Source organism: Tasmannia lanceolata, unplaced genomic scaffold, assembly GCF_043159265.1.
Source record: "Tasmannia lanceolata isolate RefF3 unplaced genomic scaffold, GAP_Taslan_0.1 ptg000013l, whole genome shotgun sequence".
NCBI lineage: Eukaryota > Viridiplantae > Streptophyta > Magnoliopsida > Canellales > Winteraceae > Tasmannia > Tasmannia lanceolata.
Window position 1 is genome coordinate 1078324 of NW_027518690.1, and position 15634 is coordinate 1093957.

At 39.4% G+C, this 15634-nt stretch overlaps 1 protein-coding gene and 1 non-coding gene across 3 annotated transcripts; both read left to right on the plus strand.

Annotated features, from left to right (window-relative positions):
- Nucleotides 1-859: 859 nt before the first annotated feature.
- On the plus strand, nt 860-12015 carry LOC143889423 (uncharacterized). 2 transcript variants are annotated; one of them, XM_077393623.1, is made up of 10 exons: nt 860-1135; nt 1661-2054; nt 3985-4173; nt 5009-5101; nt 5220-5402; nt 5481-5583; nt 5681-5866; nt 6513-8869; nt 10269-10870; nt 11418-12015. In XM_077393623.1, exons 2-10 carry the CDS (start codon nt 1824-1826, stop codon nt 11425-11427), a joined length of 3954 nt encoding a protein of 1317 aa, XP_077249738.1. In that variant the 5' UTR covers nt 860-1135; nt 1661-1823; the 3' UTR covers nt 11428-12015. The 2 variants fall into 2 exon arrangements, with proteins under 2 accessions (XP_077249738.1, XP_077249739.1); XM_077393624.1 differs by lacking the exon at nt 860-1135 and adding an exon at nt 1197-1526.
- Nucleotides 12016-13635: 1620 nt separating this feature from the next.
- TRNAS-UGA (transfer RNA serine (anticodon UGA)) lies at nt 13636-13717 on the plus strand. Its single transcript has one exon. It is a non-coding gene; the product is annotated as a tRNA-Ser (tRNA).
- Nucleotides 13718-15634: the final 1917 nt, after the last annotated feature.

Here is a 15634-nt window from a genome sequence, read left to right on the forward strand (position 1 = left end):
TTAAAATTCCAAATCTGCCCTTTTGGACTCTGCCTTTTAGTGTGCGGGAGAGGGATGGGGATTAGGGAATGCAACGTCCAGCCCGGTTGCCAGCCCTACTCTCTCAGCTCCTAACCATAAATAGCCTCTTAAGGCTCAAAGGTAAGGGGTCAATTCCTAAGATTTACTATTATAGTATAAACACTTTATTATATGTTGCTGTCACTAACTTAAGCATTGGAGGGCCTTCTTGGAGAACAAACTCCGGATAGGTCGTCCAACCGTTTGTTCGTGTGCGCAAGTGGCTCATCATTTATTTTGACGCCACCTCAGCAGATCACCAATTTTGGCAACACACGTGTTTGTCAACTTTTGTCAATGTGCTCCCTTAACTGCATGACAATCCAAAGCAACTGGGTTGAATGGTCATAGCTAAGGTGATTCATATCATCAGGATGCAACATAATGTTGAGCCCGTGAAATCGACGGCTGAGATCGCCTAGTTTATTTGCAGGCAGGGACAACCCTGACTCTATGAGGGAGTAGTGAAGCCCCTCAAGAGAAAGAAGCAGGCTGGGTTCTTTCTTCTTCTTCTTGTTCTTTTTATTCATTTATTTTTATTTTTTGTGACTTGGGGGTTGAGTTCAGGTTGAGAAAAAATTATGCTGGCTGGGCTGGGTTGACTCTCTTTGGGTTGAAACATGGGTCGGGCTAAGGTCAGACAAATGGTCCCTCCGCTTGGGTTTGGGTGGACCCGACCCGACCCGACCCAACCCCTGGTACTGCATACGTTGGCAAATAAAAGATGTAACGACTAAATGGGGCCATGTGCGTAAGGTTACTAATTAGAAACCGATCTTCATATCATTGGAGATTTGGAACTTGGAAGCCAACCCCAAGATTAAGGGAACCAACTTCCATTAAACCTTAATACAGTAAACCCCATTTTCTCTCTTTAACCCCCCTTTCTCCTTTTTTTTTCCCCATCTCTCTCTTCTTCCCTTCTTATTTCTTTATTTTATTTACTTCTCATCCCGGCTCTCATCTCTCTCTCCTCAAAACTTCTCTGAGAAGCTTCCCCAAAATACCAACAATCGATCGCCATAAATCATATCACAAAAACCCATAATTTCATCTCGAAATACATATTTTTTAGGTCAGCCGATCTTTTTTTTTCTCTCTGAATCTTTTTTGTAATTTTTAGGGTTTTTCGTATCATTTGATCGAAATTCATCTGCATTGGAGTTATATTGAGATCAGACTGACGATTCGTTAAGTTTTCAAAGATTGTTGCTTTAGGGTTAGGGTTTCTATCGGTTGGGTTCGATTAGATTGTCTAATTCAATTGCGAATTCGGTTCACTTAGGGTTTTTGTCTCGTTTTCTGTTGGTTTCCTTTCTGCGTGGAATGTAAGTTGTTTTGGCAGGATTGTTGCAATAGGGTTAGGGTTAGGGTTAGGAGATTTTTATTCCGAAGATATTTCTGTCATCTATTGTTTGAGTGAAGATAAAATGTCAAACATATCTTCTTATACCTTCTGATATTCCGTAAGTTTTTTGGTAGTAAAAGAACTGTGTTCTGTTTTGGTACTAAATTTTGAGATTGTTGGAAGAATTGGGTTTCATACATAAGTGCTTGTTTATCTGATGAATGGAGGACTTGGATTTTTTTTTTTTGACAGATCCTTAACAATTTCGTTCGAAACACATTGCACGTAAGGGACGTTTTATGTTGTCATTTGATACACATTGCTATAGATTTTGTAAAGAGATTGCTAGAGGGTGATCTCTCAGAAGTGGAATAGGAGTTTGAGACGGCACAGGTTAGCTAGGAGTGAGTCTTTTATGGGCGATCATGAAGGCTGGGCACAGCCAAGCGGCATCTTGCCCAATGGCCTCTTGCCCAATGAAGCGATTGGTGTGACTAGAGTTCTCGATGCGGAGAGATGGTCTAGAGCGGAAGAGAGAACCACAGAGCTGATTGCTTGCATCCAGCCTAACAAACCCTCCGAAGAGCGTAGGAATGCTGTTGCCGATTACGTGCAGCGGCTTATCATGAAATGCTTCTCATGTCAGGTGATCCCACGGTTCAACTTTCTGATCGTTTTATTCATTTAATTGTTATATGATTATTTGCATACTTCATAAAAATAGCTATCTAGTTCCCTTCCTAAAAAAAGTGCCAATATTAAGAATTTCATTTTTACATAGACTGCAAACTATGATGAGCTTTAAATGTTTTTTACTTTGTGATTGCATACGGAATTGTACTATTTCTTTTTCTTACTGTAAACAGCAAGAGTGCTAACTAATTTCCCGTTCATCAGTTTGAACTTACGAGGACTATTTGTTATGTGTTTCCGACTTTCCGTTTGGTCATTGTCACTTCTTGCTTACTGCATTCAATTTCTACACCTAGGAAGTAGTGCAGCTCACCATGCTCTTTCATATCAAAGTTTGATGTCAATCTTTTTTTTACTCCTTTAATTTTTTAATTAACATTTCTAGTAACTATAATGTCCTCAACTTATGCTCGGATTAGTTCCATATCTGATGAAGTGCGTCTAATAAACAAGGATTTATTAGGCTTACTCCTTTAATATTAACATCTTTGAGCTTGATGTACTATGCCCAACTCGGCATGTGGTGTCTACTTGAGGCCATATACAACACCCTTCAATTTGCACGCATAACTTTCTCTACTAGCTGTTTCATACCCCCTATGTTGGTTGTTCTACAAACTTCTTCTGTTCCCACGAATGAAGAAATGCATTCTTAAAATTTAGCCAAGGTAAGGGCGACTCAGATGAGTTGGCCAATATTACAACAATTGAACTACGGTACTCTTGACTGCTTGACTGAATGCCTTGTCATAGTCGAACACCACCAAAGTAAAAAAAAGAAGAAAGTATGGTCCAGTACACGAGGCTCCCGCCATTGCGAGGTCTTGGGAGGGCTAGATGTACGCAGCCTTACCACTACTTTGCAGAGAGGCTGTTTCCGTGACTCGAACCCCTGACCACTAGGTCACAATGGAGCAACCTTTCCGTGACTCAAACACAACCAAAAGTATTGACCACTAAAATACGTGTAGTGATTCGAACTTTTGATCACCCATTTTTTGGAAAACCTTTCTTTTGGGGATTCTAAGTTACACACGGAAGATTGGATTCCCACCATTTGAGTGTAACGAAGTAAAGAACTAAAGAAATAAAAATATGGGACTTGGATAAATAGATCCATTTATCCACGATTGAATTTGTCTCCTTGTAGTTGGAACTCCAAGCTTTTGGAATGCTCCACGTTCCACTTGAGCATCTAAATCAGGTTCGCGATTATGGAGCAGCAAGCAAACTTCATTCAATCCATGTGGCTTCAAAAAAATGGGCAAAAACTCATTCTCCCCTGCCAATTTGCAGGGATTTGGAGATATTGGTGAAAACGGATCTAGTTTACCATCGGGATCTTCCTGATTGTTTAGCCTTTCTCATTCTATGGTAGTAAAAAGTGAGGAAAGCCCAGCAAAGAATGGTTGCTGAACATGCTCTTGGTTTTGTGGTATTAGATTGTTTAAGAAATCCTGCAAGGGAAAGCGTCTTGTCCTTCTCCATTTTGGTTGTTGATATTGCAACCTCCCTGACATGATATACACCCCACCCCCCCCCCCCCCCCCCCCCCCCCGGCCCGCCTCTCCTCTCTTTCGAAGCTGTGGACCCTAAATCCTTGGTAGCAATGCTTTAAAAATCTAAGAATACTAGAATAGTGTACTTAACAGTGGTCCTTGAAAAACAGTTTATGAGCCTATGGTGGGTTTCAACCAGAGGAAAAAAAAAATCAACGAAACATGATGTCAGAATTTTAACTGTTTCCAATTTGTCTTGGTTCATTCAGGCCACAGTATTATTTTTGTACTTGGACAAATGAGATTCCTAATTATTTCAATCCACTGTATTTGTTGAATTCAAGTTATTTTCTTTCTATTTGTAACCATCTTGATATTTTACAGGTTTTCACCTTTGGATCGGTACCTCTCAAGACCTATTTGCCCGATGGGGACATTGACTTGACAGCTTTCAGTAAGAATCAAAATTTGAAGGATACTTGGGCACAAGAGGTTCGGGATGCACTGGAAAATGAAGAGAAATGTGAGAATGCTGAGTTCCGTGTCAAAGAAGTTCAGTACATTCAGGCGGAAGTATGTCCCGTTTAATACTCAGAATGTCTCTGTTGCTTCTAACATTATTTCTCAGCCTCATGTATTTCTTGTTCATGTGTCCAATTCTTGCTGATTTGCCAAAGCTTTGCATATGCTATAAACATGCTTTTTTTTAAGGGTAGATATAAACACGCCCTTACATTTTTGTTATCTGTCATTTATATCATAGCTTAAAAACTCTCCCGCTTCATTGTGGACTCCTTCGAGTTAACTCCCTTTTACCTTGGCCACGTTATTGTCCGAACTCGTGTTTTGCCCTACAAAGTCAATAAAAACTCCTTTGACTCTCCCAAGTTCTGACCACATCAGTGTTTCAAAATGCGGTTGCGGGTCAAAACATGATCAAAGAAAATCCTAGTCGACTCGGCACGACGGGATCTAGTAATTGGTTGATGGGGTCATAAATCGGGAGAGCCAAGGGAGTTTTGATTGACTTTATAGGGCAAATCGCGGACTCGGACAAGAACGTGGCCGAGATAAAAGGGAGTCGACTGACTCAACTCGTGGGTGCCCACGATGATGTTAGAGGGTTTGAAACCATGACCGCATCAATCAAGTACTCAGCCGCGTCAACTGAGTATTCGACCATATTTTGAAGCACCGATTTTTACTGTTCTCCTTTTATTGGATGGAGTAAGTTTAGCATTAAATAAAAGGTTCAGTGTTCATAACAGTGGACTCCAGGGTTATATTTCCATTTATAAAGCCCTTGATCCTAATTTTGCTCTCGATGCTTGTATTTTGTGTGCCCGTTGTTTATTTTTTAATTCTCTGTGATCTTTCTTTGTTACTATTTTTTTACGTTTATTTGCAGGTGAAGATAATAAAGTGTCTTGTAGAAAACATTGTAGTAGATATATCCTTCAACCAGCTTGGTGGTCTGTGTACCCTTTGTTTCCTTGAGGAGGTGAGTTGTGGGTTATATGATCTACTCGAAAACCGTTGATCTGAAGCAATGTGATCTTATTTTGTTTATAAGTTGTGACTGTGAAACTTCTATTTACTACTAATCCTATTGTCCGTAGGTTGACCATTTGATAAATCAAAATCATTTATTCAAGCGCAGCATTATATTGATCAAAGCCTGGTGTTACTATGAGAGCCGTATATTGGGTGCTCATCATGGACTTATTTCTACTTATGCTCTGGAAACGTTGGTTCTATATATATTTCATGTATTTAACAACTCTTTCACTGGACCACTGGAGGTAACTATACATACTTATGACAGAGTAAGTATTATTTATTGAGCTCTGGGTCTGAAAGTCTTTTGTGTGCATGACCAGGTTCTATATCGTTTTCTGGAATTCTTTAGTAATTTTGATTGGGACAACTTTTGTGTTAGTCTCTGGGGCCCAGTTCCTATTAGTTCTCTTCCGGATATGACAGGTACTTGTTAACTCATATGAGTATTTTTTTACTTGCGTCGCATGGGGAAAATATCAGCCTATTCATGTTGTCTAATTTTATTTTAAATATAATGCAGCTGAACCTCCTCGAAGGGATAGGGGAGAGTTATTGCTCAACAAACTCTTTCTTGATGCTTGTAGCTCAGTATATGCTGTTTTCCCAGGAGGCCATGAAAACCAGGGCCAACCCTTTCTTTCTAAGCATTTCAATGTTATTGATCCTTTACGTACAAACAATAACCTTGGACGCAGTGTCAGTAAAGGTATTCTGATTCTACAATGCTATTTAATTACCCTGAAATAACTTGCGTTAGGTATGAACTATGTTTCCTATTTTCACTCTTCAGAGATCTGATTGCATTCTGAGTTTCTGACTGTGCCATCATGGACGAGGGCATTGCAATGATATCTTATTGCTTGAGGTTTTCTGCAAATAATTGGGCCTTCTTAATTATGATCATGGATTTAAATTTCGGAAATTTTGGCTGAAATCTGGTAAAAAAGAATTAAATAATCATGTCGGTCAGTAATTTTGTAAAAATAATAATTTAAAAAAAAAATGAATTTCTTGAAATTTCGGCCGAAATTTAAAACTATGATTATGATAACCCTCTCACGTGTGGGATTGGTATGCAATAGTATCAGACTTCTTTCTTTCATGAAGTCTACACTTACGCCAAATGTGCATATTGGAGTTGCAGTTGCAAAACCTAGGGTTTTTCAGAAGCTTTTAATTAAGTTGCTCGATGAGAATTTGCCCCTTGGTGGATATTAGAAATTCATCCCACAAAGAGAGAGAGAGAGGGGGTGGGGGTTGCTCCATTCCGTGAAATAACTTTATTTGAGTGTGCACTTCTCGTTTTGCCTGTGTTTTCATCATCTAAATTTACATATATATATTCTTTACAGGCAATTTCTTTAGGATACGCAGTGCCTTTGCATTTGGGGCTGAAAAGTTGGCAAGGTTACTCGAGTGCCCGGATGATGACCTAATTGCTGAAGTCAATCAGTTCTTCATGAACACATGGGACCGACATGGCAGTGGGCATCGCCCTGATGCTCCTAGTCGTGATCTGTGGCCCCCACGAACTCTGAACCCAGATCCCATTGATGGGTCCGAGAATTTCAGGAACCACCCAAGCACTAAGAAAAAGAGCGAAAATATTGGATTACCTGCTCTGATTTTTCACGGTGTCTCTTCCCAACCTCTTAACACTATAAACCAGCCCCATGAAAACATGTCTAGGACCAACAATGTTTCAACATTTTCTCGCACTCAGAGCCATAAAAACTATGCTAACCAGCTAAACTCAAGGATCTATGAACAGGTTGCAAGAAATATTATTTCTAATGAAAATACACATGCTGAAAAGGGTCAGAAAAGTTCTCGGCTAGATTACTTGGTCAATGAACACGAAGGACAGGGCAGGTATCACTTTGCGAGGACACGGTCTAGTCCTGAGCTTACTGACACATCCAGTGAAATATTATCTCAAGGAAGGCGTAACCGGGTTTCGGAAACAGGAAAAACCCAGTTTGCTTCTCAAAGAACGGATCACATTAGCAGAAAAAAGAATTTGAGTTCCGAAGTTTCGAGCAGTCACAGTGCACGATCATCAGCTGGTGACCCTTCATCCTCAAAGCACAGTCCATCCCATCAAAGCCTCGAAATTGGCACTGAGTTAAACAGTGTTTCAAATAGTTATCACGGCGATGTCGGCTTGGGTCCCATGGTGGAAGAGCATGATTCTGTCACTGAGATGATGGAGATGCAAAGAGAACAGGAGAGGCAAGATTTGGTCAATATGATGGCATCATCTAGGGTTCATAATTTCAATGGACAGGTTGATGTGCCATTGAATTTGGGTTCTGCTCATCTTCCTATTCCAATGTCACCTTTTTTAGCTTCAATGGGTTATGCTCAGAGGAATGTGGCTGGAATGGTTCCTCCAAATATTCCCTTGATTGAGCCTCATTGGGGATCGAATGCACCGTTTTCTCAAGGCCTGGTTTCCTCTCAATTATCTCATTATTTCCCTGGTGTTGGATTGGCCTCAAATGAAGAAATGTTTGACTCTAGTAACGAGAATTCAGGATTGACTGAATTGAACCAAGATGAAAGTGATGGTTTTTGGCAGGAACAGGATGCTGACTCAAACAGAGGTTTTGATTCTGATAATGGAAATTTTCAGAATTCTGGTGGATCTTTTATGAGAGATCAACATAAGGTTGTCAAAGAAAATAGAGGGCTACTAAGGGAAGATCCTAGTGATACTTTCCAACATCAAAACAAAGGAAATGCTGTTTACTCTGCTGACGGGAATACACATTTGAGTTTCTTACCTGTGCAACAGGCGAGTTCTTCGAGAAGCAAACCGGGTTCCGAAAGTTCTTGGGAGGGGTCGTCTACTAAATCCTCAAAGTCAACGAGGGATAAGCGAGGACGAAAAATAGCTAACTCTGCATTTCCACCTACTGGTTATGGAAAAGCTAAGAGTGGATGGGAATATGAGGGTGCGTCATCTGATCTTGTTTCTTCTCTGGGAGATGATGACAACAAGGAATGGATAACACTTTCAAACACGGGTAATGATATGGCAGAGAGAAGCGTGGGACCCATCACTCCAATGCTCATGGGTTCTGGTTCACGACAGAGGGCAATGGATAATAATGGGGTGGTACCCTTTGCATTTTATCCAACGGGCCCGCCAGTTCCATTTCTAACTATGCTTCCTGTCTATAATTTCCCACCCGAGACCGGAAATTCTGATGGATCGACAACTCATTTTGATAGGGACGATGGACCAGGCAACAGTCGTGTAAACCAGTGTGATCAGAACTTTGATTTGGCTGAGAGTATTGATCAATCCGAGATTTTCACACATTCTAATTCTATAAATTGTGCTCTCCCAGAGCCTTCTGATGAGCACAAGTTGGATATTCTTAACAGTGACTTTGCAAGCCATTGGCAAAATCTTCAATATGGGCGGGTCTGCCTAAACCCACGGTATCATGGGCCGGTGGTATACCCTTCACCTGTTGTGGTGCCACCAGTGTATTTACAGGGTCATTTCCCATGGGATGGTCCTGGAAGACCTTTTTCAGCCAACATGAACCCCTTCACTCAGCTGATGGGCTATGGTCCTCGTCTTGTTCCGATGACGCCTCTCCAGCATGGTACTAATCGTCCCACCGGTGTTTATCACCGTTACGGAGATGAAGTCCCTAGATATCGTGGTGGTACTGGAACCTATTTGCCAAATCCTGTAAGTTGATCTATCACGAGATCTTGTTACTGTGGCCCATTTTTCCACCGTAACAGCTATGAGGGTCTAATGGTTTATATATATATATATATAGAGGAAAGTGTTGGTGAGCTTAAGCTCACCAAACTTATGGTGAGCTAGCTTGCCCAATCACATGGGGGCCCACTTTGTTAGGATGACTCCCCAAAATGTGGGACCCATGTGATTGGGCAAGCTAGCTCACCATAAGTTTGGTGAGCTTAAGCTCACCAACACTTTCCTCATATATATATATATATATATATATATATATATATATATATATAATGAATGAAATATGCTAGTTATTCAGTGCTCTGGTTTTTTGAAGTTGAGGAAACATGGTATGATGTGTGCTTTTTTGTGCCACAAGGCCCACAGTAGTTGGCTCTTTGCAACTGGGAGTCAAATGTTCTCTGCTCTTGATCCATTTCAATGAAATTTTGCACTCATGTTTCTGGGTGGGGTTGGTGGACCCCATCTCGGGGAGCGATGGCACTTGCCTTTCATCTTTGAGGACAAAGCCATGGTTACCGTTGTGAAAGTCATAATGTCTGATATAAAGATTTAAGGGTTGTCTCCATTTCAGAAAAAAAAAAGGATTTAAGGTTTGTCTTTTTCTTAGTGGGGATTTAACGCCTCACCCCAAGTTTCTGAAAAGATGGGTTTGTTCTTTTCTTTTGCTGCCTTTCTCTCAAGCTGCTGTCCTACTTAGATATGACATTCAGGGCACGTCTGGCGGCTAGGATTTTTTTTTTCATGATAAATCGGCGTCTCCAAGTGGAGAGAGAGGGGTGGGGCGGGTGAAGTGGCTAAAAATCAGGAAACTAGTGTCTCCAAGTGATGAGGGTAGCTAAAAATCAGGAAACAAAAAACTCTAATCAAAATAGGATCGGCTGTTTCCTGATTTTTAGCCACTTCTCAGGCTGATCTCAATCATGCCGTCTCAAATCTCTCTCCTTCTCCACCCCTCTCTCCCCACCCCTCTCTCCCCACTTGGAGATGTCGATTTATCATGGAAAAAAAAATTCCCGGTTGCCAGACGTGCCCTAAATGTCATCTCTAAGTAGGACACCAACTTGAGAGGAAGGAAGCAAAAGAAAAGACCAAACCCATCTTTTCAGAAACTTGGGTTGAGGCGTTAAATCTCACTAAGAAAAAGACAACCATTAAATCTTTATATTAGACATTATGACTTTCACAACTATGATAACCATGGCTTTTTCCATGGTTAGCAGGTCCCAACAAATGGATTTTTCACATAAAAAAAATAGGACATGGGTGGCGATCAGAAAATCCAGTCTATCATCTCGTCTTCTCATTTTTTGGATACTGATGTCAAATGACATTGTTGGTAGCTGATTTTTGTTTGAATTTTCAGAAGGCTTCTTTTAGAGACCGGCAATATTCAGGTACCAGAAACCACAGGGGGAATTACAATTACAACCGAAATGACCATAATGACAGAGAAGGGAACTGGAATAACGGCTCAAAATCACGAGTGGCCGGACGCAACCACGGGCGTAACCAAGCCGAGAAGCCTAGCTTTAGGCCCGACGGACATGCTGGCAGGCAGTGGGATCCACACAGGCACGAAATATTTGCTTCCTACCAGAACGGCCCACTCGGCCCCACCAACTCCTTACAAAGCTCATCCAACTCCGTTCACAATTCGACCCCCATGGCCTATGGCATGTATCCATTGCCGGGTGTGAACTCAAATGGTGTCACTCCAAATGGACCTGGGGTACCCTCCGTTGTCATGCTATATTCGTATGATCACAATGGTGGCTATGGTTCTCCATCCGAGCAACTTGAGTTTGGCTCTCTGGGACCCGTTCAATTTTCAGGTATCAATGAGGTGTCACAGATTGGTGATGGAGGCCTAGGGAGGAATGTGTTTGAGCAGAGAAATACAACATACCGAGTAGGCTCTCCCACATGCTCTTCACCCGATCAGCCATCGTCGCCCCAACTCCAAAGGTAATAATTGCACCAGTTTTCATGATCTCCATCTAACTGTTTACTGGTAATTCTTGTTATTGTTATTTAGGATATACGAATCTATGTCACAAATATCTCCGATATTTTCAAAATATAGCGATTTTATCGTGATATTTTGATAAAACAACGGAATCCTAAATAACCCAAGAATTTAAAAAAAATACTGATATTTTCATTTACCGTGATAGTATCACGACAATGTCATGATATTTTTACGAATATTTTCACAATTTTTTTTTATTTTTATTTTTTTCTTAATTTACATATTTTTAAATTATTTTATTTTATCATTATTCCCTATATAAACCTGGAAAAAAAAAAAAGATTAATATATCCCGAGATTTTCCCTTGCCGAGAAATTCCTGACAGCAATATCTGTGACATAGATCAGAATTGATGTCAAATTTAGATGATGATGACCTTATATTTTTTCTCTCACTGGTTATTTGTTTATTTATTGTTCATTTATTTCTTCATATTCTTCATTGGGATGGCTTTTGATGCTGTTAATGTATGATCTTAACAGGGGGATTTGATTATTTTGCCTGATCGACAGTCACAAGGAATTATCAGTTGAAAGATGAGGATTTCCCGCCTCTGTTGTTTCCAAACCAGGGTAGTAATGGTGGTGGGAACAACTATTACAGCAACCCTACCCATTACCAGACCTTCTTGTTCACCCCTCCTCACTCTTAAGGGATACAGTCCTTTCTGTATTTTACTCATGTAACTGAACAGTCTTCCAGGCTAGCGTAGTGTTTGTATGTAAACTAAGTCATTTGTAACCTGCCCATTTTACAAGGGTATACCAAGAGGGATGGTTTGAGATGAAAGGGGGGGGATGGTGGGGTTGAGTTGGGGTGTCTGGTAGAGTGGGGATGGGGGAGTTCTCACTCTTCAGGTTTAGGGCTTAGTCCTTAACTCTGTTGTTTCAGATAGGATTGTCTCATATTCAGCTCTTAGGCTTTTACATGACCACAATTGTTCGTGTCTAGGTTTTTGTTCATCAGTTCTTTACTCCTTAGCCTCCTTGCTTCTTCTCTCTTTGAACAGTATAATGTAGAATATTATTGCCAAGATAAATTAGATAGAAAAAAAAATATCAAAAGTTTTCTTGTGCCTTATTGATGATGTCTTATGCTTGGTTCTTAACTTCTTGTATGACATAGCGATGCAAATTTTAACTATAGGGTGGTCAGCAGGCCTAGACTTGTGCTTGAGCCAGGTGGGTCTGGGCTCTGGATCAGTCTGGATGAAGATATTACTCAGATTGCTTCTCTTAATTGGACTTAAAAACTGGCCTATATGTTTGGAGTGCCTTCTCTATTTTGGTCCTAATTTTGGGATCATCCAGGAACGGGGAAGGAAATATGGACAGAAAAGTCAAGGATCATGATACAGAGTGCTATTCTAGCAAAAAAGTTCGTCTTCTGGTCCACAGAACATTCAGACTTTATGGGCTGGAGTGATTTTGTTATGCACTGCTAACCTGAAGAGATGAGAGATTGGTTCAATGATCATTTCAATTTTAGGCACTCATTTGTTTTGTATCAGGTAATGTTATAAGAGTAACACCATTTAAAAAAAAAAAAAAAATGCTACAAGCGAGCTTTGAAGGCCTTGCTCTTCTTCAGTTCCAGTTCTTTGGCGTAGTGGGTGGTCTTGAAATAGTAAAGAAGTGAGTGAATCTTCCATTCCATGGGGTTTTATCAAAGGGCATGTGCAGAATGAGCAGGCATAACTCAATGATCCTAAAGCCAATTTTATCACCTGGGCCTTGCAATGGACTAAAATCCACCCCCATCACTAGTGATTTTGTTACATGGGCCTCCCCATTCTCTGTTAATAATTTCATCAACCATCTATTATCCTAAAACCAAACACTGACTATCTCCTCCCAGAGGGGAGGGAGAAAGAACCCACCCAATCCATGCTTATTTTGATTGAAAAATATGAATCAATTTTATTGTTTTCTTATTGCCTACTGATAATTTTGAGGGAACTTTAATAGCTAATTACAAAACCTAATTCATTCAAACTATAAAGATGTAAGCTCTTGAAAAGATTGTTTTGCACAGAGCCTTGCAAACATAAAACTTATTTTAACACTTAAACATCATATAAATGTAAAGTTTCTTTATAATAAAATGGCGCGTGCTATGCATGAACATTATTTTTCCAAAAAAAAAAAAGAAAAAGAAATGTCATCAGCGCAATGCCGCAATCCTATTTTGTTATATATTTATAAAGTATTTACTACATAAAGATATATTTAAGTTTATATGGCTCCAAATAACTACATGGGTTATTTAAAAGTTAAATCAAACTTTATAAGGCTCTAAATAACCTCAGGAGACACCCAAGTTTTCTAGATGTAAATTTCTTTAAGCTTTGGGTCTAATTTAGTCATTAAATCATTTATTTTCGCACGAATAAATAATGTTCACGAACAGCACATGGCGTTTTCTTGTATTCACAGTACCATAATATAATAGTTGATATAATCCTCATTTTATGACTTAATTCTAGTCTTTGACAGCTTAATTAGTGGCTAATAACTCCCCAGCCTAAACCAATATAATTTAATGTATACTTCTGTGAACTTGGAAGTAATTGTGATGGGATTATTAACATTGAAAGTGAAAATTGATATCTCCCAGATAAAAATTAAATGTCTTGATCTTCACTAAAATTTTAATTATGTAGTTAATAAAATTCTATATTATTAGATTCTTCAACGTATAGTCGATATGTCCGAGTGGTTAAGGAGACAGACTTGAAATCTGTTGGGCTTCGCCCGCGCAGGTTCGAACCCTGCTGTCGACGAAACGTATTTTTTTGTAAATTTAGGGAAATGATTTACTCCCCCCTCCCCACCCCCCCTTTTATTCCTTGGGCCACAAGATTGTAGTGTAAAAAAGTAGTCTAGATGCACTGGAGGAGGCTGGCCAAGATGAAAAAGGGGGGCGAATATGGAAGCTTTATATTCCCCTTAGTTTTACCTGGGACAGCCTCCTCCAGTTTATTTATGACTTCTCTTTTACAATAAAGATGGCTGTCCCAAGTAAGAAAAAAATGATCCAATAATTCATAAAAGGATATCCTCTCTCTCTCTCTCTCTCTCTCTCCAATAATTCAAAAAATGATACAATAATTTATATAATACATTTCCTGCTCGCATCGTATTAAACTCGTCATTTCCTAAAAAGGGTGGTAATATCATTCACTACAACTATTAAAGACATTATAAATATAAATTTATTGGTAACTGTCACCAGTTAGCAAAACCCAAACCCTAAAATTATTTCTTAAGAAAAAAACGATTGACGGAAAGAAATGCTTAGTATTTATATCTTCGCTAATTATATTAGCACCATCATATTTTAATAATTGCACAAACTCGGTTTGTCTTTTCCTTTTTAATTGTCCTCTGAGAGCTTTTGGGAACTGTAATAACAGTTGAAAGCTGTTTCAATTATAAAAGACAAGCTGAGTTAGTACAAATAAGAGTACAAATTATAAAAGACAAGCTGAGTTGTGCAACTATTAAAACATGGTTCTGCAAGTATCACTACGCTGTATTATAGACAGATAAATGGATCAATCAAAGGTGGGCCTTCCTATAGTTAGGCCACGAAACCAGTAATGAACCCAATTATAATTGCTTCCAAACAAAGGGGTCTTCACCCTGGGGAAAAAAGCTAAAGATTTTCCATAAAATGGAAGAGGGATGGTAGAGAAATAATTATGATTTGGGGTGGAGAAAATAAAATCACAGCTTCGGATTCCTTGTTTTGGCCCCCATGTGACTTCTTTTCTCTTTTGTTATATCTTTCAAACTAACAATTACTCTAAAAGCCTAAGCTGAAAAAAGCTTAAGCTGTTAGAGTTGGTGTTATTTGATCATATATATTCTCGAAAAGTATTAACTTCTCTAGTGGTGAGAGAAGGGTAGGGCGGTACTGAGAAGGAGAGAGATTTGAGAGGGCATGATCAAGATGAGGGTGAGAAGTAGTTAAAAATCAGGTAAAAGTAGATCTTATTTTGATTAGAGTGTTTTGTTTCCTAATTTTTAGCCATTTCTCACCACTTGAAAACACTAGCTTCCTGACTTTTAGCCACTTCACCCTCTCTTACCATTTTGAGACAAAAGTTTATCATGGAAAAAAAAAATCATGGTAGCCATTGGTGGGATTTCCTAAAATGTAGAAATTTGTAGAGTTGCTTCAAGTCGCGTAATCGATTTCCTTAAGACAAATTTCGCCCCTACCAGTTGTGTGCAAAAGGGACTCACGAATTGCCTCCAAGATACAACGAAGCCTTGTAGGAATGTCCTACAAATGTTTGATGACACTTTACACAAGTGGAATCAAACCCAAAATGCCTTCCAAGAACTTCAAGCCTTAGAGAAAATCACTAAAACTGTTTCTGCAGAAAACAGTCTTTAGTGCACTGTTTTATGAACAAAATATCTAGAAAACAAGAGGGTAGGAGATTGATGAGAGAGAGAGAGAGAGAGAGAGAGAGAAGTACAACAATAACTGATTTTCTATGTTTTAGAAAAGACAGATTTCTGCTCTTTTATAGAGCATTAGATGTCTATTCATTAAGGTCAACATCCCTTCAAAACATCCCTTGGATTGATTTGAATAATGACCATTCGATCACAACCTTTTGTGATTTAAGTGTTTTGGATCATACACAAGGTGCTCCTTATGTTTGAAAAACATCAATGGCTGTTGA